Source organism: Myotis brandtii, unplaced genomic scaffold, assembly GCF_000412655.1.
Source record: "Myotis brandtii unplaced genomic scaffold, ASM41265v1 scaffold344, whole genome shotgun sequence".
Taxonomy (NCBI): domain Eukaryota; kingdom Metazoa; phylum Chordata; class Mammalia; order Chiroptera; family Vespertilionidae; genus Myotis; species Myotis brandtii.
Window position 1 is genome coordinate 7,063,517 of NW_005363247.1, and position 27,402 is coordinate 7,090,918.

Genomic DNA, 27,402 nt, shown 5'->3' on the forward strand with positions numbered 1-27,402 from the left:
CCCCCCCCCCGCCCCCCCCCCCCCTCGCACACACACACACAGCAACACATCCTGTAGCTGCTGCCCAGAGTTCCATCCGTTGACTTCACCTTTTCTTGCTCTTTACTCCGACCAGGAACCCACTCATCCCTTGCCCCAGCTTGTCCTGTATCAACACTGATGATTACCCAACCTCTTTCTCTGGCTCCAGCCTCCCTCATGACCCATAGCTCCAGACATCTTCCTCACTCTACTGAATTCCCTGTCTCGGTGAATAATTTCAAATCTATACATTCATCCAAACTAGAATCATCCAATCCCGCTTTCTCTCCCATCCCCTATATCCAGTTGACTGAGGAGCTCTAGATTTTACATTTTAAACGGTTCTCAAACTCATGTTCTCCATATTCACTGGATTTCAGATCGTAGTCATTTAATTTTCTGTCATAGCAGCCTTCTTTTTGATCTCCTAAAGGGGCAGTTCCAGATTTTGTAGGACCTGAAACTTACACAATTTTAGAGGTTCTTTGTAAGGAAAAAGAAAAACAACTACAAAATCACAGATACATATATGTACACAAGTGTGAATATTTATGAAAGAGAAAAGCAACAGCAGATTGCAAATCTTAAACAGCGGTCAAAAACCACAAAATATTTAAACAATATTTCTATTATTTAACAGCTTGACACTTCTTTAACTTTTCTTATATTTTGGGGGCTACATAGTCTTTGATCACCTCTTTATATGATAACCACTTTTTAATGTTTTCTATAGAGAGAAGAAATTGATAGTCATTTTTTCTTCCAGTATATTTCTTCACTGTCCACAGTGGTGCTGGGCACTATAGTTTGTGTTGTGTTCGCCTTTTAGCTTGGCATTTTTGTGTCATGGCATCAAATAAATCAGCACAGTGGGTGGCAGGAACATTCCTGAGCCTCTTCAAGCTAGCTCTAATTAATTTTTGAGTTCTTCCTTATTTTCTGGCACAAGATGTCCCAGGCTCACCTTACACGTTGCCTGCACCAGGCCTGGAATCAGTTCTTTCTTCAAGGAGCCCTGGTTCCTGATAATGAGTAATGATATTTAGAAACCAAGATCTGGGCTCTGGGGTGTTCATTACTTTAGGTGTCAGGGCTTCTAGGCATATATATTTTAAATCATTGATACCCTTATTCTAATCTGATATTTTAATCTTATTTCCATAATTTTCTATTGTAAAGTTGTGCCTAAAATACAAGATAGGTGTATCCTCTGTGTCATATGCCCATCACATTGAACTATGTGAAGAACTTAATGTCTTTCTTAGGCCTGGGAAGGCCCAGCTTCCTCACTTCTTCAGATATCACCTTCCCTTCATTTTCTCTATTCTTTCCTTCTGGGACTCTTAGGAGACCGATGTTGAAACTTCTGGATCTTGCCTCCATTTCCCTTATCTTTTTTATTCCCTATCCCTTATTTCTCCCTGTCACATTATGGGAGAATTCTTGGTCTTTTTTTATTTTCTTCCCCAACTCACAAATTAGTTCTTCTGGGTCTATTCTGCTGTTTTGCTTTTTTAAAAATTTCAACAACTTTTCATATCCAAGATCTCTAATTGGTTCTCTTTCATAATTTCTTATTCCTGTTCTAAGGATATAACTACTTAAAAAAAACAACAACAAAAACCTTTCTCAATTGATTATACTTATTTTAAGATTCTGTCTTGATTGCTCTATTAAGTTTGGTTTTGAGTGGGGGGCATTTTATAAGTCTTTCCATTTGATGAGATTTTATTTCATGGTATGGATGCTTCTCAAATGTTTGATAGTTCTTAATTTGCCTGCATTTGCAGTTTAAATTCCCTGTTGATGCCTTTCTCCTCCTCTGCCCATCTGCTCTCTGGGGTAGGTGTGGGAGTGGAAGTACACACAGGATCTGCAGGCCTAGCGGCTTTCACTAGGATACTGGGCTGATCTCCACTGGGTCGCCCTTGGGACTCCCTCCCTCCCCAGTCATTGAGCAGGGAGCGTTCTTGATGTTGACACAGTGCAGAACTTCATGACCCACCAGTACTCCAAGCTTCAGCTTTCCCCTTGGGTCCTGTGCCATCAGCCTTTGGCCTCTCATGCACTCCAGTTTCTGGGCGAGAATCTCTCCTCTGCTTTTTATGTTGCTGTATATACATATCTCCCTTCTTCCCTCCCTTCCTTCCTCCCCCATCCCTCCCTTTCTTCCCTTCTTCCTTTCTCCCTCGTTCTTCTTACCCGCTCCTTCTCTTTATTTTATCATTTGGTGATTCAGCAGGGAGAAGAGATTGCAGTGTGGGCTTAGCTTGTCATCTTGAAACTGGAAGTGAATGTGTTCTATTTTTTCTCTCACGTCCAGGCCTCTGTGAATGCCACATCCTCTGATTGGAGTGCTCCTCTGAACACCCCCATCCTACCTGCATAGAAAATTCATGTTTATCTTTTAAATCAGTGCCTCTTCTATGCAGCCTTCCATAATCCCCCAGGCAGAGTTCATTTAATTCAATTTCCATGGTGAATTTGTTTACCTTTATTTTGGTACTTACATTATAATTGTTTGCAGTCATGTCTATATTGGCTCAGTTGATTATGAATTTCTTTTATCTGTGTGTCCTTATATCCCTAGTATTTGATGTGGTAGGTGCTTACTACGTATTTGCTTAGGAATGCTTGAATCTTTTTATGAACGATAATACATGAGTGAAAAAAATAAATTTCACTGACAAAATGAAATTAACTTACCATATAAAATTTGATCACAAAGTAATTAAAGGATACAAGATAGGTGTACAAAGCTAAATTTGTCTATTCAAGGACATTTATTGTCTCCCCTCCCCCTGCCAATCCCTTGTAATACATGAAACTCCTGGTAACTCCTCTCTTGGTCTCTTTTTAGAATTAGTTTAGCAAATACAGTCAATCTCATCTTTTTCCTTTGTTACACATGTTTTGACAAGCTTGACTGTGTATATCTTCTTCATTGTTCTTGGCTCTGAATACATTTTTGGCTTTTACTAAATATTGAATTAGTCTTTAAAGTAGGAAAAAGATCTTCCAAACATGCCTAGGGTGTATTCATAGCCTTCAGCTCCTGAAAATTGGCATCCTATCTTCTTTTTGAAGCTCTGATATAGCCTAGTACATTGCCATGTACTAGAATTCTTACAAGGATTTTTTTAAATGTGTTTTTATTGATTTTAGCAAGAGGAAGGGAGAGGGAGAGAGAAAAAAAATTGATGTGAGGGAAACATAGATTGGCTGCATCCTGTATGCCCCCTACTAGGGATTGAGATTGCAAACCGGGCATGTGCCCTGACTGGGTATCCGACCAGTGACCTCTCGGTGTGTGGGACGACACTCAACCAACTGAGCCATACTGGTCAGGGCATTACAAGGGTTTCTGGAAGTTTCAAGCATTGGCAACATTGTAAGAATCACCCTAAAGATTCACAAAGCCACCTCTTTGAAAGAGATGCCATTCATTTGAATTCCAGAGTTACATTGTGTTTGCTTTAAAATAATGGACATTTAGTGATAACTAAAAAGATAACATAGAAGAAAAAAACTACAATGTTGACTGGAAGCATAGCACTCTATTCACAAAGTCCCTTTGACCCTGAGGTAGGCTCGTAGGAGTAAGCTCCTGAAGAAGGCTCCACAGTTTAAAATTATTTTGGGTCCTCCGATTGTTTCTGATGAAATGCTCAATGAAGGCTTATTTAATCCATAAATGTTTTGTTGATTCTCCTACCCAACACATAATGCCTAGACATTTTTCCTTCTGTGTGTGTGAGCAAAGAGGCTATATAAGAATCTATAATAATAAAAGCATAATATGCTAATTAGACCGGATGGCTGAACAGCAGAACAACCTTCTGGAAGATCTTCCAGATGAAGCCAGGGCTGCAAGGGCCAAGCCCCTTGCACGAATTTCGTGCATTGGGCCTCTAGTTAGATATAAGGAGGAGCTTTTTAGTGTCACTAAGATATGTATGGCTACTCACACTGGGAAACCCTACTGAGCTGGATTAAACCTGAAATTAGTTATATTTTCCTTCAAATCAGATTATTTGTTAAAAAGTATTTTAAATTATGTTCACTTAATTTTCACTTGAAAAACTACTGACTTTGCTTTATTTTTGTGTAGAAATAAAGTTTAATGCCTGCCCACCCCATTCCATCAACATAAGAAGAGCTTTGTAGACATAAAAAACCTTCTGTTTTCAGAAAATTAAAGGCGCTGTTTATGAACGATTTGTAAAGAATGTGAAATACCAATGTTTTTCAAAGTAGGCTAAATTCTGTGTGAAAACTTTATCTACTTCAAACCTAAAATGATCTTGGAAAAAGTAAATGCAGAAACTCAGAGTAGAACTTATGCCATAATTTAGAGAATCCAAGTTTAACTGTAAAATCACCATAAGTTTGGAATCTATAATTCTTTATTCAAACTAAATTTTCAGCTTATTTTTTGATGTCCCTTTATTTATCAGATGGAGCAAGTAACACTTTTTTATTGTTTCTCCATTTCTACCACAAGGAGACTTGGACAAGTCACTTAACCTCTATGAACCTCAGTTTCCTTCTCTATAAAATGAGGATGTGAGTATGTACATGGTCTCTGAGCTCTAAAATGCTTTCAGTGAAGCTAAAATTATCTGTCATGTGTGCACACACGCATAGTTACATACATAGTATGCACGTGCACTGAATATCCTTAGAATACACCCTATATATACACGTGTGTGCTCTGTCAATATGCAGCTCCTTGGTAGAAAATTTGCTGTGTTGGCTGTGGGGAGTTTCCCAAATGCCCTGTCAAGGCCACTGTTCTTACTCCCCCTGTTACTGGGCTCATTGGCTGCTGATGCCACATAGCTGAGTCCCTTTCCAGGCATTGCCCTCTGCCTATGGAGGCTGCTTTCCCAAGGTTATGGCTCCTGCACGCCGTGGTCCTCCTCTGAGTGCTGGTGGATTTAGGGATACAAAGGTCCAGCTGCCTTTCCCCAAAGGGGAACCATTCTAAGGTCCAGTTAAGCTCCAGAACACCCTGTAGGATCAGCTGAGGTCTCCGTTGCAACTGTATTGCAGTTTGAAATTTTCCTCTGCCCAATCCTACTTCCTTCACTCCTAAGAAGAGTTGTTCCCAAGATCACCCCCCAGCAAACCACCTGCACAGCAATTTCCATCTCAAAGTCGGCTTCCCAGGGAAGCCAACCTACAGCAGCATGCATTTCTAGAAATAGATTTACCCTCTTTTGACTTGGCTGCCTTTGAACAGTGACATATCTCATGTTTTGGCATGAAACAAAATGAAGCCAGCTGACAAATACGGAGTTGAACATGCATTTTTAGCTTTATTAAGGAGTGTACTTAATAGTAGGTTAATTTGGCACCTTCCCAGTCATAGATTTGTACATGTTACAAACATGAACCTCGGGACAGTGCACATTTTGCGTAAATACTTTTTATTCCGTCAGTTTTTTTTATTTTTTTTCAACCTTGAAGAAAAAGGTAGAGTGATTGAATTTGGTCTCTGCTTTAGAATCTAATAATTGAAATGCCTTGATGAATAAGAATACACTTTATATGAAATCTACAAAGAGGGGGCAGTTTAACAGCCTTGAAGATTCAGGTCAAATTGAGGATTCTATTAAAATAAAAGTATAAGGTCTATTCAAACTTGGTGAATATATTTAAAATGTAATACGAAAAGAGAGAACCCACTGTTTTTCATGGTTTCTATGGGCAACCAAGTTGTTAAATTTGTATTGATACTTAGGATGTCAAGGTTGCGTAAAAGGAAGTAGGCCAGCCATTACTGACTCACAGTACAGTTACTGTAATACTTGGTAATATCCATAAACCTATTTTTAAATTCTTCTATTTTCTAAAACACTATTTGTTCTTCTTGCAGTTAAAGCTTGTTTATTTTAGGGACTTTTCATTGACACTTTTTATTCAGAATCTTAGTGGATCATGGATGTACTAAATGCCCTTGAGCTGGTATGAGCGTTTAATTTGTTGTTTAATGTTCAGATCGTCTGTACATTTTTACCCCATTTAAACTCAAAGCTCTTTGTTGCTCACATTCCTTTTCTCAGAAGAATTACCTTGCACATGCCCACTGTGCACCTCAGACAGAGGCAGCTGTGTCAGTACGACTGAAGGGATCCAACTTGCTAAAGAGCTAGGGGCCACCTACCTGGAGCTGCACAGCCTGGATGACTTCTACATCGGGAAGTATTTTGGAGGAGTGGTGAGTGGAAATTCCTGTTACACAAATGAACGGCATTCGTCGGGTGTTTCTTTAGCTATTTTCCAGAACCTCAATTTGAACTTTAGTTTTAAAGGCATGATTAGTTTTAACCTTGAGAAATAATACGAATGTAAGTAGAAAAAAAGGTTTTGTCAGAATACAATTATAATTTTATTTTTCTCTCCGAATGAAACATCTCTTATTGTCTATGTGTGATGTTTTGGAATTTTCCGTTGGGTGCCACTTGATTAAAGTGTGTTTACTTACACAAACCCATGATGTCAGCTTTAATAGTCATCTTTAAATAGCTCAACCAGCCTGGCACCCTGAACCGGTGGGCCTGGAAAGTTCTCCTTCATTTGTCTACTTGAAAAGAATAGTTACCTTTCTCTGTGTGTATGTTTCAGCAAGACTCCATGCACTTCTGATCTTGGTGCTCAAAACTGAGGAACTACTTACAGAGCAGCTTCTCGATATGTTTCAGCAAGACTCCAGGCACTTCTGATCTTGGTGGAGCTCAAAACTGAGGAACTACTTACAGAGCAGCTTCTCGCTGGATGTGTGGGGAGCCAGGGTTAGTTGCTCAGTGGCAGTGACATTGATTGGCTCTGCAGGCACGTCAGAGGCCAGCTTCTAGCACACAGCGCCTACCCTACCGACTAGGGCTGCAGGATCCCCGGGGAGTGCTGTGGAGTTGTGTCATTTAAGTATTCACTGACTTGAGAATTAACCTTTCCAACCAGTGATGGCGAACCTATGACACGCGTGTCAGAGGTGACACGTGAACTCATTTTTTTGGTTGATTTTTCTTTGTTAAATGGCATTTAAATATATAAAATAAATATAAAAAATATAAGTCTTTGTTTTACTATGGTTGCAAATATCAAAAAGTTTCTATATGTGACACGGCACCAGAGTTAAGTTAGGGTTTTTCAAAATGCTGACACGCCGAGCTCAAAAGGTTCGCCATCACTGCTCTAGGAAGTGGCTTCTTTGAATAGACAAATGTAGTCAACCTTGATAAGAGGTTTACACCAAGTAAATCCTGCATTAAGCAGTAGCACTTTGGACTTTACCCTCAGTTCCCTAGCTCCTCATCAAGTACCCTTTCCAATAGGTCAGAATATTCATTATGTAGATTTATGTTGAGACATTGAGGTTTCCACAGGTAACTAGAAATTTCATTTGTTCTGGAGTCACTAAACTCCAGATAAGAACCAAAGCTAAAATCAGGACCAGATATAAATGGTTCTGATTTCTACCAAATATAATGGCTATTATTCATCCAGTAATATAAGAAACATTAATAATAAACCGCTATGGGAGATATACTCACAATATTGATATCAATGACTGAGAAATTTTCATCTTATTTAATTATATTGATAAGCAATGTGTAGAAAGACTGGGAGGGGTGAAACCTAATTTTCCTGTCAAGCAGATATGATAGTGGCTTAAAAAAAATATTAATTTGGTTTAATACCCTTACATTTTCCTGAAATACCTATGGAGTTGGGGGGGAAAGATAATTTCATTTCATTTGTTGGGGAAGAGGGGCTGGTTCTCTTGGTGGGGACAAGGGTCTGGGGAGGAACTCAGGTTTCCTGTTCCCCATTCAAGTTCCTGAACCTGAAACTCTCTCTTCCCACCTCCCAACTTTCACTTTCTCTTCTTTCCCCTGTTGGCTCCTAATACTAGTGTTACAGCTAGGGCTGGAGGTATAAAGAGCTTTGAAGATGTGGCCAAGGTTGGAAGAAAAACATGGCAGTTTCTTTTTTCCTTAACTCAATGTTTCCTTAACTCGTTTTTTCCTTAACTCAATGGGAATATGGAGATAAGATCAGAGTGGTCTCTTCTCAGACTCTGGAGAAGTAAAGTACAGCTGAGATCTTGAGTGTAAGAAATGAAGATATTTGTAAGAATATGGATGGAGGTGATAATGTCAGAGTGAAAGGAGCATTTGAAACCCTGTGTTTGAGTCAGGGGTGAAGAGCTGTGCAGGATTACCTCAGATCAGGGCAAGGCAGGCCTGTGCCCTTGAGCTTTAGAGAGCCCCCTTAGCCCTCCTCCAGTGCACCCTCCCCACAGGGCACGAGATGCTGGAGCCAAAGGGATGTGCCCTCTAGAGCTGGTAGCCCCTTCCAGACCCACAGCATCTAATATGGTAGCCATTAGCCCAGCCGTGGGCAAACTACGGCCCGCGGGCCGGATCCGGCCCGTTTGAAATGAATAAAACTAAAAAAAAAAAAAATCTAATATGGTAGCCACACTAGCCACATGTGGCTAATTATATTTAAATTAATTTAAAATGTTCAGTTCCTTGAGTGCACTTGTCTCATTTCAGGTGCACATTTTATAATAGCTACGTGTGGCTACTGTACTGATTAGCACAGATATTTCAGAACATTTTCATCAACACAGAGCAGAGGGTTGTATTGACCATGCTCCAAAACCCAGGACCCCAGAATTCTCTGGGTCGCTGGCCCGAGTCTGTGTCCCAGGCCTGCTCAGGACTCTTTCCTGGGTCCGTCCTCCTCCAGGTGGACTTCAGTGCTGGTGTGTGCACCCCTGGACCTGAGAGGTGGCCGAGGGGGTATTGTGTAAGAGGATTGGGGAAGGGAGAGTGGATGGAGCTCTGGTGTGTAGCTTGTGTGCATAAACCTCCCCGAGGCATGGGATGGAGCAGGGGCTGAGAAAAGAAGGGGTGATCTTGGGGCCCAGGAGTTAGGGCCCAACTCTCCCTGTGCTGCGTGAAACTCTGAGGACTCAGAATTCAAAGCTGAACCTGGCCTTCCAGGCTTTTATGGTGACATATTTGTCAAAGCAGGAGGATACAGTATTTTTACATAACAGTCCGTTTCCTTGATTTCTATAGTTTAAATTTTAGGTATGTGGTACAGAGACCTGCATTTGTACTTTTGCCCCAGACCTCACAATGTAAAGCATAGGCCTGGAGCTGTGTAAGTACATGTGGTTAAGATTTTAAATTTATAAAATAAAGGATGTATTTCTAAGTAATTTATTCAGGAAAAAGAGCACGTGAACTTCCCTAGCTAATATGAGCATACGTGAAATACATAGCATATCTCTTCCTGCCTTGACTATCTCTAATGTTAATTGCCATGGTTACCAGAGAGATGGTTATTGACACACACAGTTATATTGCTAGGCTTCCTTGATTATTCAAGAGAATAAACAGTTCCTTCTTGAATGGATAGCTTATTTATGTTTAGACAAGGCATAATATGTTTTACCTGATACATTTTAAAAAATAATGTTTGAAAGTGTTTGCTAAAGCTCACATGTGTATGGTCTGGACTTGTAAAACATTTGGCAAATGTGATTTGGGTACAAATAATCATGTCACATACATAGTTTTATTGGAGCTTTAATTAAAATTTGATTCATGTTTTAGTTGGAGTATTTTATGATTCAAGCCTTAAATCAGAAGACAAGTGAAAAAATGAAGAAAAGGAAAATGAGCAACTCGTTTCATGGAATTAGACCACCTCAGCTTGAACAACCAGGTGCATTTATTAGCCAATGTCCAGATATTCTGTTGATAATTATTATAGATCATTTCACAGGTCTTACAGCAATTGTTCTCAATTTGTTTCACTATGTTTAGGACTTACCTGGCATTGTGATTTAGTAAAGCTGGGATGAAGCCTATAATCTGCCTTTTAAATAAGATTCCCAGGTGATTTGGAAGCAGGTGTTACTTGGACCATATTTTGAGGACTACTGTCTTAAAACTTGAACTTACAGATTCTTAAACATAGTGTGTGTTGTGGTTCTAGGTTGTAGTCTAATGAGAAATATACAACCAAATACAATGCATGAACCTTGATTAGCTACTGGCTCAATAAAAACATCTAAAAGATGTTCATGGTACAGTTGGGCAAAATTTTAATATGGACTGGAAATTAGATAATAATGGAATTATCATTAATTTTCTTACATATGATAATGCCGTTGTGGTTAATAGAGGAATGTCATTATTCTTAGGAGATAAATGTGAAAGTATTTAAACCCAAAATATCCTGATGATTTCAACTTTTAAATGGGTCAGCAGTGTGAGAGTGTGTGTATCTAGAGATAAGGCAAAAAATGACAAAATAATAATTGCGGAATTTAAGGGAAGGGTATATGTGTGCTCATTATATACTTCAACTTTTTAAATGTTTGAAAATGTTCACAATAAAGGTTGAAAGAAAATAAAGTTAAAAAATTAGTAAAATTACATCAACTGTTATCAGAATTTTTTGCATAATTTTGTGATAGATGTAGTAGGATATTATTGTATAAAAAGTAAGTACTTGATAAGTATTTTTTGAATGAATGAATGTAAATTTAAAATCAGGAAAATGTAAATTAGTATGGGAAGTCAATTCCAGGTTTAAAAAACAAATATAGAGATACTTACACCATAAATCAGATATTTTCAAACTTTTTCATCTCCTGGCACACAGAAACTAATTACTAAAATTCTGCGACACACCAAAAATATATTTTTTGCTGATCTAACAAAAATAAAATAGGTGTAATTTTGAGCTGTTGTTGTGTTAGCTGCTGTCATTTTTTTTTGACAATCTAAGGAAAAAGAGGTCAGTGCCTGACTAAATAGTCACGTATTACATGTTTTAAAAGTGCTTGGGGCACACCGGTTTGAGATTGCTGCCATAAATGATATATACTTGGCTTTGAACTTTCTATTGTACAGGGAAAGGAGAGACATGGTCTATTATTTAGCAAACACTGAGGCCTTAGATCACTGGTTCTCAACCTTGGCTGCACATTAGAATCACCTGGGAATCTTTTTAAAATCCTGATTTCTGGGCCTCATCCTCCGGAAATTCTGTTACTTTGTTACTAATGTTGTGGCCCCACCCCATAACAAAGAAACAGAATTTCCGGAGGATGAGGCCCAGAAATCAGGATTTTAAAAAGATTCCCAGGTGATTCTAATGTGCAGCCAAGGTTGAGAACCACTGCCTTGGGTACTTCTGGATGAGAAGATGGGTGGGGGGGTAGCCAAATAAATAATGCAGATAGATAATTTCTTAGTCCTTTTTAAACAAGAAGAAAAAGCACACAAATTCCTCAGAGAAAGCAAAGCCATTTCATGTTATTTTATAGAGTTTGTTCATTTTATAGAGTTTTGCTTTAGCATAAAACATTTTCATTGCCAAAGAAGTTTGAATTTCACTGACTCAGGTGATTGCAAATCCTCCAGGCAACCTTTCACAGATAACACTTCTCTCAGCTCAGCTTTGGATAAAAGTTAGCAGAGTTTTACAATTAGGCCAATGATGAGAGCCTAGGGTGCAGACTCTGTGTGGATATTTGAATCGATTTAAGGCTAATCTATTTTTGTTAGTGATCAAACCAGGGAATGGAAAGTTGTTTCCTCTTTTGGAAATTAGGGAGCCTAGCCAACACTCAGATGTGCTGAGGGGGAAAAGTTGATTCTAGGGAAGCATATTGCTTTACTGGGAGGAACAGTATACTAATTTTAGGATCAACACAAAATGATCAAGGTGGTTTTAAACAATGAAGCCCAAGAAACTGAGCCCTGGCTTTGAGAAGTTGCAGTTTTAATGATTTATTTCCACATTTCTAGTCCTAGGAGGAAAATGACTTCCCATGTCATTTTCGAGACTTATTTAATAATGTGTTTGAATTTTTGGCAGGTGACAGTAAAGAATGATGACTATCAACATACTAAAATTCAGTATTTGGAGCAGTGTTTTATTTGGGGGCACAAAGATAATGAGAAATGTTATTTTATTGCTCCTTATGGCATTAATAGGTTTTTTGTTTGCACTGTAAAAGTACAGCATTTCTGTGTCTGTGTTACGAAATTTTACAGTCCTTCGATAATTAGTTTTATGTTTTTAATTAGGTTAAACTATATAAAATTGCCATTATTGTAGGTCAAAAATGGCCAATATTGGCAATTTTGCATGATTCAGCCAAATAATATTTAAAAAGATGTTTTGTTGTAAATCTAAAATGATTGGTCTGTAGACCTAGAGAGTAGTTTACTAGTTTCATTTTCTGTCTTGAAACAGAAAAAATGCCCGTCTTGAAGGCCGAAGCGTCGCATTATAACTCCGACTTGCACAACCTGCTGTTCTGCTGCCAGTGTGTGGACGTGGTGTTTTACAACCCAGACCTAAAGGAGGTGGTGGAGGCCCACAAGATCGTCCTCTGCGCCGTGAGCCACGTGTTCATGCTGCTTTTCAATGTGAAGAGTCCTGCTGACATCCAGGATTCCAGTATCATCCGCACGGCCCAGGATCTCTTTGCTATCAACCGGGAGGCTGTGTGTCCAGGTGCTAGCCAGGATTCTCCAGGCAACCCACCACTCCGAGTCATCGTTAAAGACGCCCTCTTCTGTTCGTGTTTGTCGGACATTCTGCGCTTCATTTATTCAGGTATCTTGTCCAGTGGTTCTGGTACGTTCTCAGGCTATTGAAATGAAGTATGCCAGTGGTCCTCAAGAGTTTTCACATTTTATCGTCTTCCTGTCACCTGGAGTGGAGATTATACATGAAATAGTATTGGCTTTATGCACATGAATTGTTTCAGGCTTTCCATCTTCCTTACTGGTTTATTTGGCCTGGTTTTACATCCTCTTGTATAAAAAATAATCTCTTTTCATACTAAGCAAGAAATACCTCGTGTGAAAGTACAAGAAGTTATTGTCCAGTTTAACTTTAAAGAAATAAAATTGTCCAGGTGTTTATCAAAATAAGTGTCTGCATTTTAAAACCTAGCCATATGTTCCCCTTTCTGTTTGACACTTAGATTTGGGAAGGGAGTGAGGAGAGAAATTAGCAGCGTCATTGCATTCTGTTTAGGAACTGGAAATAACACTATCAGGTAGTTTAAACTGAGATCTGATCAACTTTGGCTATGACTATCTTATTTTTTATTTATTTATTTTAAAAATATATTTTCTTGATTTTTTTACAGAGAGGAAGGGAGAGGGATAGAGAGTCAGAAACATTGATGAGAGAGAAACATCGACCAGCTGCCTCCTGCACACCCCACACTGGGGATGTGCCCGCAACCAAGGTACATGCCCTTGACCGGAATCGAACCTGGGACCTTTCAGTCCGCAGGCCGAGGCTCTATCCACTGAGCCAAACCGGTTACGGCTGGCTATGACTATTTTAGACTTTTTTTTTCTTACTGTGCTCTTACTCTTTTAGGACTCAGCTTATTCATTATTTTTCTCCTTATCCTTTTAAAAACCCAGTAGCAATTATATTTTAAAGAATAGAAGTTTTGCCACAGTCATTTTAGCAACTGAATTGAAGGTCTCACATCTAAGTGTCCCATATGGGAATGGAAAAGAACGAATGTAAAATGACTTTTAAAGCATCTAAATATATGTATTCTGAGGACTTCTTTCTTCTTTAATTTTTTTCCCCAGTTAGAATCATATGCTGATGAAATATTAGGTTAAGGTCACTCCTTCTCTCAAATGTGTCTGGAGAAACATTTATAGTCCATTTTTAGACATCAGAATTGGGGACAGATAAGAAGTTTATAAAGGTTTGCAAATAGAGAAGGATCGTTTCCTATAGGTAAGAAAGTTTTGAGTAGCCTTCAGTTGAAATAATTGATGCTAAAAATAAGATTTTACTTTTTTCATTGTGGCTATCTATATATATAAAAGCCTAAGCGACCATTGCAACCAAACGGACGACCGAACAGGCTGCGTGGGGTGAGTAGGCCGGCAGGGGGGTTAGTAAGGGACGACCAAACAACTGTACAGCAGGCTGTGTGAGGCGACCAGGCCAGCAGGGGGGATTGCTGAGGGGCGACCAAACGACCGAGCAGCAGGCTATGTGGGGCGAGCAGGCCCGCAGGGGGGACAGTTGGGGGTGACCAGGCCAGCAGGGGGGGCAGTTAGGTGCAATCAGGCAGGCGGGCAGGTGGGCAGTTAGGAGCCAGTGGTCCCGTATTGTGAGAGGGATGTCTGACTGCCAATTTAGGCCCGATCAGGCCTAAACCGGCAGTCAGACATCCCCCAAGGGGTCCCGGAATGGAGAGGGTGCAGGCTGGGTTGAGTGGACCCCTCCTCCCGCACAAATTTCGTGCACCGGGCCTCTAGTAGTTATATAATTTTCAATTAAAAATTAATGGTTATGGTCCTGGCCTGTATAGATCAGTAGTTAGAGCATCAGTCTGGGTACCGAAGGGTTTCAGGTATGATTCCTGGTCAAGGGCACGTTCCTGGGTTGCGGGTTTGCGCCCTGCCCCTAGTCGGGGGGTGTGTGTGCAGGAAGCAACCAGTTGATGTGTCTCTCTCACATCAGTGTTTCTCTCTCTCTTTCCCTCTCCCTTTCTCTCTCCCTCCCTCTTCTCTCCCTCCCCTCTCTCCTTCTCTTCCTCTCTCCCTACCTCTCACTCTCTCTGAAAAAGCAATGGAAAAAAATATCCTCAGGTGAAGATTAACAAAAATAAATGAATGAATGAATGAATGAATAAATAAATAAATGGTTGTGAAAAGTACTTGCAGCATGCAGATTTTAGTGGGTTAAAAATATATATGTATTGGAGTAGAATGTTGCGGTAGGTGTTAAATCCATTGTTCAGTGAATATTGACTTGGAAAAGGCATAAATAGTCACTCCGACAGGGCACACTAGCATGGTGCCTTTAGCAGGTTCTCTCATGGTGGCAGGTTCTCTGCTAGTGTTGGTGAAACTAATGAGTAGGCTCCAGTAGCGGGGAATCATATGATTAAACCAGACTAAAGACTTCATTTAGTTCTACAGATTTTTATGTTTAAACCTAGAATCTCACAATGCATAATTTAAGACTAACTGTATAAGAACAAAATGTTTACATGTTAAAAAAAATTACTTTAATAATATATTTAGAAAACTATGAAGGAAGTGTTGACTGCCCCTTTCAATGATGTTACTGTTGTAATTATGAATTATTCAGCAAGTTTCCCACACACTGCATACTTTTGAAGGCACATGAACACTTTGAGGTCAGTTATATCCTGTAATATTGTAGCAGTAAGATTGCTAGCTGTCTCTCCAGTGGCAGACCTGCTTGTCTTCTCCTAGGGAGAGGCTTTTTTTAAATTGCAAAATTAATACATGCAGATAGGAAAGGGGTGGGATGAGGGGAGAAAGGAAAAAGAAAAGTACTCCTCATCCCCCAGTTCCTTCCCCAGAGTCAATGATCTATTACCGGTTTTTCACATGTTCACCCTAATGCTGTTTGAAAGAAATTACATATTGGGAGATTTGCATTAGTGAAAATGTAATCTTTGGTAACTGCCGTTTTCCAGGAACCACGGGCAGTTCCCCGTGGCTGGAGCCAGAGTGGGAGGTGATGGCTGGAAGGGAATGAGGCTGGTCAGGCTGGTGTTTGCCGTTCTTACAAGCAGTTCTGGAGTTTTAAGCATGATCAGACTGGGCTTTAGAAAACTCATCTCTGGTGATGGAGGGAGGAGTGAATAGAACAGACAAGACAGGAGTCCAATCCCAAGGCCCCCGCACTCGCGATCCACCTCTAGAAGGCCAACATTCTGACAACGGGGGGGTTGGGGTTGCGGTTTGTCCATCATCTGGGCCAGTGCTTTTCAAACCTTAAAGTGCAAACAAGATCTTGATAATGTTCAGGTTGTGACTCAGTAGACCCAGGGTGGGCGCGAGAGTCTGCATTCCCAAGTCTCCCAGGTGGTGACTGACCACAGCGGTTGCAGCACCTCTTGGAAGAACTGGGTACCAGCCAGAACCAGGGGATAAGGACAGAGAATTCACCCCAGAGACCCGGGAGAGGAGCCCAGTTCTCCCTTTTAGTGCCAAAATCAAAACGGGGTCGGCTGCAAGGCTGACTGATGCAGAACTCTTTGGAGGTGGGGCCCTCAGTGCCCTGGTGTAGTCCCTTCCTGAAGCTGGGGTGAGTGGATGCTTAGCGGTTGGGTGGAAACTAAGTGAGCCTGGGAATAGCGAGGAGAGGGCCTCGGGCCATGGGCCAGGACAGCTTGCTGGTCTGCAGGCCCTTGACCAGTTCAGCGCCCTGGCTTCTTAGTCTGACACTGAGCTGTTGCATTTCTGCTCTGATCTCTCCTGTACGTCACGGCCCAGCAAGAGGTGGTGTCAGGTCTGAGCGGGGCCACAGGCCATTGACCTGGGGCTGTAGGGAGACCCTGATGCTTCAGAAGGTACCTGTGCCTTATTCTCTAATTATTTACAAAGTGTAACCTCAGACTCAAGCAAAAGTTATGTTATCTGAGTTGTGTTTTAACAGATATTAAGGCTGTATTTCCATAGTAAAGACAATTTTTTAAAAATGAAGAAAATTTACTGAGAAAAAAAATCAACCACATTCCCACTATCAGATGCCTAGACATTTATTAATGTTTTGTTTTGACTTGGTTACTGTTTTATCTTACTATATTTTTCTATCAAATCAAACAAAAAATTTAAACCTACTTTTTTTTTTCGAGAGACTTCGGTAAGGAGGCCAGGTTTGTGAGCTGTAGGTTTTTTTTTCTTTTTTTTTTTTTTCTTGTGTGTTAAACATTTAAAAATTTTTGAACAGAGCACAGGTTCTAAGACCCAGTTATGTAATGGTTTCCTCACGGAAGCCTACCCACAGTTATGTTAGTAGGAGCTGTCTGTACTCATGTTAGCTGGGTTGGCAAAGCAGAGGTAGAAGTCCATGGCGTGGCACACTCAGGAATATTTGCCCTGAGCAAACGTGGCTGAAAACCCATATAAAATCTCCCTCCTAGCTTTATTTTTAATGAACCAAATTACAAAAACTGTCTTAATTTTAAAAAAATAACCCCGCTTTTTTATCTTTAGGAATTCAAAATGTTGTTTATAGAACAATTGAGTTCTATATTTAGGAAGGGCCTGTGTAGTAGTCGGGTTAACACATTACACCTATGAGGTTTCAGTTTATTTTTCTATTCAAATTTCTGAGTAGATGCGGTAAAGTATGTGTGTTCTGTAGATGTTAATTTTCCATTGGGCAACAGCTAACACTGCATGACGTGTAAGTACTTACTAACACTAAAAAAGGAGTGATCTGAACAGTGAGGGCAGCAGTTTCCTGGTCTTCATGGAGCAATCCTTAAACGGCATACAACTGTAACATTCTTACAGTCTGACTGTACCCTGCGATACAGTCTTTATGCTTGCAAATTCCTGAGTCACTCCATCTCAGATGCTATGAATTGAAATATTTGTAAGAGCCTCAAGAATTTAGCTTTGAACTCTTCCTGCCACAGTTGGCCCTAAGAATTTCACATCACTTATTGAGATGCCGTCAGGGTAAATGAATGTGTGGAAGCACATTTTCCTCTTCAGTTTGCATAGTATTCTTCAGCGCTTGGAATTATTCTGTGGCACGCTCTTTTCTGCACTGCATAAAAACGCAGCTTCAGACACACAGGTAATACCGTGCTCTCTACGAGTCTAAGTAAAGTAAATAAATGCTCTGAGAAGTTAAGTAAAGAAAATTCCAGCCAGTTATGCAAGACAAGTAAGTTCTAGAGATCTGTGCATACAACATCATGTCCATTGTTAACAAGGTTGTATTGAACACTTAAAATTCTGGGAAGGGGAGAGAGTTCATGTTAAATAGTTTTACCAAAGTAAAAAAAACCAACAACAACAAAAAAACAAATCCCAGTCTAAAGATTATTGCTTTATTAGGACCTTAAAGTGTCAAAGATGATTAGTTAGCATTTCTAATTATTAAAAGAGTGCCCTTATGAACTGGTCTTCGTTCTGGTGTAGGTTATTGGATCTTTCTGTGTCTGTTCTTAAACAGACCCGTGGCCTCTGGGGACTTACCTGCCACTGATCCCATCTATTTAGATTTGACAATTGCTTTCTTTCACATGCTCTTCTGACTAGAGATATTGTGTAGGTGTTCTTCAGTTAATATAATTTTACTTTTAAGAGACAATGTCTGTGCTCTCCTTTAATAGCATGAGTATAAACAATCACAAGTTTCTGCACTTACTCTTTGCTGCATACCACTAACCCTGGGTTTTGATAATGGGTGAAATGTCTAAGGGAAGTACACATTAGATTAAATGGGGAAGCTTTTAAAATCAATGTCTGGGACCCAGCACCAGAAATTTTAATTCAGTTGGTCTGAGGCTGAGACCTTCTACAATAGTATTTTATAAATGATCTATTTTATAAAAGACACATGATTGGTTGCCTCCCACATGCGCCCCTACTAGGAACTGGGGAACCTGCAACCGAGATACGTGCCCTTGACCAGGAATCAAACCTGGGAGCCTTCGGGCCATGCTGACACTCTAACCACTGAGCAAAACTGACCAGGGGTTTGTAAATGTAATGCATAGAAAGACTTGAGAATCACTGGCATAGAATAAATTTTATTGGGCTGGCATCCCTTGGCTTCTTCTACTTCTGACATTTTATATAGACTTGAATGTCTATCTGTGCATGTGCAATTTCTGGAGACAATGCAAAGAATTTATCAGATTGTGAAAAGAGTATGTGTGACCTTGAAGTTAAAAATCATTAGTGCAGGAAGAGGAAAACAAAAACTATAGATTGGTTCTGGACTGCACACCTTTGGGAATTTGCGGTGGAAGGGGAGCTAACAGTGAAGTCAGAAAAATAGCAATTTAAGGCAGGAAGTAGCATGGTGTGCTGGCCAGCTGGCACCGGCTTGTGAGAACCGATTGTGTTTATTCATAATTCTGTGTTCTAGGTGTCACATTGGTAGCTGGAATATGGCGTTGGTGAGAGTATTTTCACCACAGAAACAGCACACACCTCAAATCAGGGCTACACTTCCCCTGCCCCATCCCACCAAGGTACACTGTAGTCATCATAAAGGTCAGGGGAGGAGAAGTTTAAAGATATGCTAGAGTACCAAGTGCTGCAGGGCTCTGCTGTCCGAGGCCCGAGAGCGGCTGGACTCTCAATCTGGCTCTTCAGATTAGCTTTGGATCTCGTTGGGACACACTGGCTGCAATTGCCTGACCTCATGGTTCTATACACCATGTGCCCTCCACGGTCCCCAATATCTATGAAGGCACCTGGCAAAGTTCTGGATACATAAAGGGAACCGTCGGAAGAGATAGATTGAGAGCATATAGAATAGGACCCCGAAGCCACACCAATAATTAATGGCAGAGATAGAACTAGAAACTGGGTCCCCCAATTATGCCAACTCCCACACCACTTCTTTTTAAATTCCATTTTTAGGAGGTAGGACTTCCTATAAACCATGGAGTGGATGAGGATAATCTCCCAGAATATATGGTCAGAATTGAAACATCAGCATTGAATCATGGGACAGATCGGATGGGAAAGGCCACTAGGGATCAGGGAGGCTGCTCTAGGCCAAGTGAGAAGAGTGCCTGGGGACAAGATGAACTTACGCTGACCATACAGTAGGAATTTCTCAAAACATTGAGGTGCAAGGGCTGACAGAGTGTGAGAAAGAATGGAAATGAGTCCAGGAAGAGAGAACTTAGAAGAGAACTGAGGACAGAGGAGTGAGGGACCAGGTGGGGTGATTTTGCTCCAATGCCATGGTCCTGTGGCTCCTCAGAAATTTATCTAGCTCTCCCTCTTCTGGTTGGTCTGTAGAGGTGGCTGTGGAACATATCTTAATGTGACCCTGACATGCATGAGACCTGAGTGCATTCTGCCCGTTCCTCTGCCTGGTGATAGTCACTGCTCTCCATGATCCTATGAGTTATTCAACCTTAGGAAAGACCAGGCCTGCCTCCTTGCCCAGGGCAAGTAAATAATTTGGGTTTTGCCCTAGCCGGTTTGGCTCACTGGATAGAGCGTCGGCCTGCAGACTGAAAGGTCCCAGGTTCGATTCTGGTCAAGGGCATGTACCTTGGTTGTAGGCACATCCCCAGTAGGGGGTGTGCAGGAGGCAGCTGATCGATGTTTCTCTCTCATCGATGTTTCTAACTCTCTATCCACATCCCCAGTGGGGGGTGTGCAGGAGGCGGCAGCTGATTGCTTCTCTCTCATCGATGTTTCTAACTCTCTATCCCTCTCCCTTCCTCTCTGTAAAAAATCAATAAAATATATTTTAAAAAAATAATTTGGGTGTTGGACCACTTGTGATGGTAACTCATCTTCTGGCCATTGCTGCTATCGCCAGCTGACCACCGACTACAGAAACGTGGCAGCTCTCCGAGGAGGAAGACTAGGTTTTGAATAACTAAGGGAAGGCAAACTGATGTTTTTTAAAATGTGAGAGTTGTTTCAATGTTTTGGTGTAACTACGAGGATATATATTTGGTAAAGGAAAATTAGAATACTAAAAAAGAGGGAATTGATACCTAATAAGATATTTATTTTTCTTCCCGCTTTAACAGAAAAAGTCAGTATGCATGTTTATTTGTTACAGGTGCTTTCCAATGGGAAGAATTGGAAGAAGATATCAGGAAGAAGTTGAAGGATTCTGGGGATGTTTCAAATGTAATTGAGAAAGTTAAATGCATTTTAAAAACACCGGGAAAGGTAAGTTCGTTTTTTGTAAGTTTATTTTTACTTTCTCTGAATTGTAAGTGATATACTATAATGAACATGATACTGAGTCATGAAAAGACTAATAATTTACGAATGTTTTCCTTAAGTATATTTTTGCCTTTTAAGTATTTTAAATGTAAACATATTATTTCTCACCGTCTCACATTTTAATTCATGTAAGAATTAAAATATGTGCAAGTCATTTCTTGAAAATGCTGACTTGTGGATTCCATCCTCTGAAACATTCCCCCGATGCTCCGGAATGTTCAGGAACAAGGCCGTTTCTGTGTGGGCCTTTCTCAAGAGTTCTGAGAAAGCTCTTTGAGCAAGTGAACAGTTAAAGGTTTATTTTTCATCTAATACAGGTTCAAAAGTATAAGTTAGATTCAAAGGTTATAAAAATGCAGACTTTCTGTACGGCCAGCTGCTGTGCACGTTCAGCCTCTAGTCATCCAGACTGTGCAGAGTCTGCAAGGCATTAAAAGTAAATTTGTTATATTTTAGAACAACTGCGTTACACAATTTAGCCGGTGTATTCTTATTTCAGATTCTGTGATAAACAAATTGGCTACAGTAGATAAAAAGGTAAGTTATGTGCAATGCCTAGCAGAATATAGGTTTATATTAAATGTAAGAACCGTTATTATTTCTTTAATTTTTTATACAGATGACTTTGTCAGTTCTACAATCTAAGTTATTAACATTTTTTAATCCTCACCCAAGGATATGTTTTTAATGCTTTCGTAGAAATGTGCACATAAACCTGCATTCACTTTTCAAAAGTTTTCTAGGTTATCTAGTTTATGGACCCTTGAAAATGTACATCCAAACTTCTGCCCTCTCATTCAAGGCCTAGGTGGCAAAGGGATCTTCATGGTATACAAACTCATACCCTTTATATCTGAGGGGTTAGGACAGAAGTGTTGTCGTTGGTTCTAAGCCAAGCCTTCCTTGGGTTTGTGTCTGAGCACAGTCATTCCTTTGAGTACTAAGAATAAAATGAATTCTTGTTGGGGAAAAGAAGGCTGAGGCTCTATGAGTCTGTGATTTTGAACTAAATCCCCTCATTGGCCTGGGAGGAAAGAAGAGGTGTTCTGTGCTTTCTTCCTGTGCTTTCCAGGGGTAAGGGTCTCTCATTCTTTGAGAATGACACAGGGGTTGGGAATCAGGAAAGCCATTGGCCTGGGAGGAAAGAAGAGGTGTTCTTTGAGAATGACACAGGGGTTGGGAATCAGGAAAGGTACATTTAAATTGTGCTGCCACAAATGATCTCTGTGGCTTTGTGCAAGTCTTCTCAGGGCTGTCTATAAAATGAGAGGTAAGCGGGTGGTTTCTGGGGGGCCTGCTAGCTCCCCAATTCTGTGATGCTCTCACTGTTGCTCTCTTTCATGTGTGACACTCACCTGAAGGCTCTCCATTGGCCCCTTCAGTGTGTGTGAAGGTGCATTGTGTACAGAATGAGCACGCTCTCTGTGGGACCAGCATTGGTATGGTCCTGTTTGCTTTCCTGTCTTGCTCCCAGATAACATTCTGGAGTGTTTTCTTTTTCCTTGTGAGGAAGGATAATGTTTTTCTCCTCCTCACCAATTTTTTTACAGTCTCACTGTAGTAGGTTAATCCGGAGTGGGAGGCCGGTGACATTTATTCTTAATACTAAAATTATACGCCCGATGATTTTCTTAATGATAAATCTTTCTGTATTCCCCAGCTAGGCAAGCAGAGGCCAGAGTGAGGTTGTGAGAGTCATCAGAGGAAATGGGTGGAGGGTGAGGGAAGATGGCAGAAAGGATAAACAAAGCACCAAAAGCCCGAGTTGCGAGCCGAGGAAGGCTGGGGACCACTAGGCCAGGTGGGCACTGTTCCTGGAGGCGGGGGCTGGAGTGAGGGTGCGGGAGGACAGATAGTGCAGTCCCGGAGAAGTCCTGGGGCCCTAGATTGGAGATCCCAGCCACCTGTTACAGGTTTCAGCAGTCCCTGCTGTGGGTGGGCATGATACTTCGAATTATAAAATTGTCGATGAACCAATTCTTCACTCTTGGGTATTTTCATAGTGATCTAGAATAGAACATGGTATGATTGGGGGGGCGGGGAGAATGGGTATTTTTTTCTTTTCTTTTTTTTTAAATATATATTTTATTGAAAATGGGTACTTTTTTTTCTTTTCTTTTTTTAAAATATATATGTTACTGATTTTTTTTACAGAGAGAAAGGGAGCGGGATAGAGAGTTAGAAACATCAATGAGAGAGAAACATCGATCAGCTGCCTCCTGCACACCCCCCCACTGGGGATGTGCCTGCAACCAACGTACATGCCCTTGACCGGAATCGAACCCGGGGCCCCTCTGTCCCCAGGCCGACGCTCTATCCACCGAGCCAAACCGGTTAGGTCGGGTATTTTTTTCTTAATCACAAATTGAATTTTGTGTATGTACTTTCTTAATTAGTGAACAGATGAGCAGGTTATATATGTAAACATGTTTTTCTAGGAAGTCATGTGAGGTTGGATTGTTGTTGTCTGTTTCCCAGGTAACAGACCCCCAGGGACTCAGGACCCCACAGCTCCCCAGCCATAGAGTTGAGTTTTCACTTAGCCAGTTCATTTCGTTGCTGTGAATGCTGCCTAGTGCAGTGTTGCTCTCTGGCAGGTAGAAGATACAGTTAAAGCTATGATGAAAGAGGCCATAGGTAATCATTTAAACACTTAGCACCATTTTCCAAATTCTCTAATTAGCCCATATATGTTATCAAAGCTTTTGGTATAATATTTACTCTTATATTTTTGTTTTTCCTTACAGATTAATTGCCTAAGGAATTGCAAAACCTATCAAGCCAGAAAACCTCTATGGTTTTATAACACTTCCCTCAAGTTTTTCCTTAATAAACCAATGCTTGCTGATGTTGTCTTTGAAATACAAGGTATGCTTCAGTTTTTACAAAGTTGATTATTCATTTTTATTCCCTGTTTTCTTACCTTTCTGTTTCAGCTTTGAATATTTAGAGTATAGGAATGACTTTTCTCTATTGCAGGATATATATTAACACTGCCTGAATTTCAACAAAATATTCTAGGGTAATGAAGGATTTTATTAAAATAAGAAAAGAAATGGTTTTTACAAAGTTGATTGTTCATTTTTATTCCCTGTTTTCTTATCTTTCTGTTTCAGCTTTGAATATTTAGGGTATAGGAATGACTTTTCTCTATTGCAGGATATAAACACTGCCTGAATTTCAACAAAATATTCTAGGGTAATGAAGGATTTTATTAAAATAAGAAAAGAAATTTATATTTCTCTTAGGTTTTTTTTCCCCCTTTACCATATGTTTCATTAACTTTTAGGGACCAGCAAGGTGATCTTTAATATGAAATAAAATATTTTTGTTTGTGTATTTCTTTAAGATCCTGGTTTTTTAATCATCTGAAACCAGCCCTCTTAAAATTATATTAGTTCTAGTTTCTCATATTCAGCTCTCTTAGTTTTTTTTTTTGAGCAAAAGGAACAGCCATGGGTTGAGGGTCATGCCTGGCTTACATCAGGCGTCTGTAGAAAAGGACTCTGAGAATTATCACCAGAACTGAGAGCTGCTTTTTATCTCTGTAGGAAAGTAATGCTACTTAATTTTAATTATGATGAGCTGTTTCAAAGCCCATTATTGATTATTCACTTGGGTAATTTTGTCACTTTAGTAGATTAAGAGCATAATCTTAAAAATGAATTGTCAGATACCTTCAATTATGCAAGGCTAGAAAGAGTTGTTTTTAAATGAAATAAGTAGAATGTCAGGTGGGCTATTACTAAGAGGAAGATATAATTCTGTTTTATGGTAGAAATGTGTGGAAGCCAACAGTCATTTACTTTTTAAAAATGTTCCCCGGAAAGATCCGTTTCACTTTTCAGTTTGGCCACCTACCAAGACTAACAGTGAGTTGGAAATTTTCCCAAGTGCCTCCTGAGAAGCTACCGCTGGCACTGTCTGCAATGTGAGCGTGGGACGCTGAAAATGGGACAATGAGAGTCACCTTGAAATACATGAAAAATGATTTCGGGGGAAAAAGAAAGCGAACAGGAGACCAGATTTGCTTCTTTACACAAGAGTCATTAACACCTGCTTAATATTTGCACAGGAGGCGTTGACACCAAACATTATGTCAGTGTAACTACTGAAAAGGTTTTCAAAAGGAATATGAAACTCATGAAAATATGTTATTTTAAAAGAGAACGAATAGGCAGTGACACGGAGAATCCTTTCTCCTCATACTTTCTTGCTTTTCTTCCATGATTCCACCTCTGGACTCTTCCGCAGGCACCTGCTAGGCCACCTGTCCGAGCCTGTGTCCGGAAGGGCTGGCTGTGTGTGTGCCTGTGCTGGTGCCCAGCAGCAGCTGTGGGGCTCCTTCCAGCCTCTCCAGCTCCAAAGCCCAGGCCCCCCAGGGAGTCGGGAGCAGAGAGAGGCAGGGATGGGTGGGCGCAGGGTGCGCGGCAGTTTCTCTGACGTCATCTGGAGAAGAGGCAAGCCTCCCTTCTGAAGACTGTGGCAGGGAGCGTGCAGGGGTGGAGGGCAGCAGTGCTGTCTCCCAGAGGAGGTTGGAGCCCTAGCTCCGGCCTTGGCTTTGCATTCCATCCGGTGTGTGTGTCCTTGGACAAGTCACTCAACACGTCTGGCCGAGGCCTCGTGCTGGAGCCCTAGCTCCGGCCTTGGCTTTGCATTCCATCTGGTGTGTGTGTGTCCTTGGACAAGTCACTCAACACGTCTGGCCTTAAGTCTTCTCATTTGCAAAGGGAAGAAGGTAAAACATATAGATTCTAAAAAGGTCCTTTATAGTGTGAGCTTGATGAAGTGGTCGTGGCAGGGACTAGAAGACCTGGCTTGGATATTGCTTGGGTGCGTATTTACTGTATAATAGGTTTGGCTGTGTTACTTTACATTCCTGATCCTTTGTCTCCTCGCCTATAAAATGGGGATACCAATTTCCACCTGGCAGCGTGGTCACAGGGATTGAGACGGTGTGTATAAAGGTGTAGATAGAGGCCTGCCTGCTGGACCCCTTCCCTCCCCCTGCACTGGCAGCCAACTCTGATGGATTGTTGTGCTGTTTCTTACTGAAGCCAGGGCCTCAGCAAATCCTTCTTTTAAAATGTTCTAAGCCAGTGGTTCGCCACCTTGCCGCGACCCTTTAATACAGTTCCTCATGCTGTGGTGACCCCAATTTCATTGTTACAAATTGAACATAATTAAAGCATGGTGATTAATCACAAAAACAATATGTAATTATATATGTGTTTTCCGATGGTCTTAGGCGACCCCTGTGAAAGGGTCGTTCGACCCCCAAAGGGGTCGCGACCCACAGGTTGAGAACCACTCTTCTAAGCCATCATCAACAACTGGCTGGAGATGACATGGGATATAAAACCTATTTACTATCCCTGCAATAGATAGTAATAAAAATAAATACTACCACCCCCAATGTGTTGTGTGGGTTTGTATCTTTTTCCATGAAATAATTTTTAAAGAAGCCACCCTGGCAGTTCTAAAACTAGTCTTGGTAAACATTTAGACATGACATGGAAAGATAAGACATTCCTTTGACATTGGAAGCTGTGTCTCATGAAAAATACTTTTACATTCTGTCCCTGTTTACTTAAGTAGTACATATTCTAAATCTCCCTTGGAGTAGGCAAGTTTACTATTTTCAGAATAAAACAGAAACATCTCTAAAAGTTTTGTTTTTAAAACTTGGCAAGTAATATGAAGAAGTATTACAAATGAGGCATTTTATTTTAGTATATAATAAAAACAAAGACCTTTGATAATCTATGCTAAATTATTAGAAAACTTGGGCTTTTAGATTTTGTTTCACTCTTAAAACTCTTTTCCTTAAAAAAAACTTTATTAAAACTGTAACAGCAGTTAGTTACTACAGGAAAGACACTTTTGGCCTTGACATTTTCAAAGAACATATTTATCTCTTAACTAGAAAATTGATGTCTTTTTTCCTCCCTGAGTAATTCTTTAGCTCTAATCTGTTGTTTAGTATATAAACACTGCATTATGTTTGCTCAGCAAGTTTTGTGCAGTGTTTATATATTTATATAATTTATATACAATGTTTAGAAATGTGGCTATACTGAGGTACTTATATTACAGTTTCACAACAGAACAGTTTATAACATCAAAACAGTAGTTTGAAAAGGTGCGAAAGAGAAGTTGATCTTTCCTTAACTGGAGGTATAATGGTTTTCTAAACTAAATTCCAAGCTTGAAAATGCTTTAAGATATTGAGCCGTTTGTTGGTGATTTTGTACACATTATCAATGGAAATTTTCTGTTAAAATTCCAAGATTACTTATCAAATTCCTTCCCCATCTACTATCCACTTGGTATTTTTGGCCAATCATTTTTTTCTTTTTTTCAAAATCCAACTTTTGTTGTTTAATGTATTACATGTCTCCTTTTTTTACCCCATTTACCTCCCCACCACTCCCACCCCTGAGGGCAAGCCCCCACCACCCCAGTGTCTGTGTCCATTGGTCATGCTAATATGCATGCATACAAGTCCTTTGGTTGATCTCTAACCCCACCCCTCCCTTGCCTTCTCCCCAAGGTTGGACAGTCTGCTCAGTGCCACCTT

General features: G+C 40.4%; 1 protein-coding gene across 1 annotated transcript in view; it reads left to right on the top strand.

Moving 5' to 3' along the window:
- The window catches only part of RHOBTB3 (Rho-related BTB domain containing 3), a 54,713-nt gene that overhangs the window by 7,705 nt on the left and 19,606 nt on the right, over positions 1-27,402 (top strand). Inside the window, exons 4-8 of the mRNA XM_014543937.1 lie at positions 6,090-6,244; positions 9,660-9,771; positions 12,319-12,684; positions 20,653-20,765; positions 23,570-23,690. Coding sequence (XP_014399423.1) covers positions 6,090-6,244; positions 9,660-9,771; positions 12,319-12,684; positions 20,653-20,765; positions 23,570-23,690 — 867 coding nt within the window. The remainder of the gene's footprint in view (positions 1-6,089; positions 6,245-9,659; positions 9,772-12,318; positions 12,685-20,652; positions 20,766-23,569; positions 23,691-27,402) is intronic.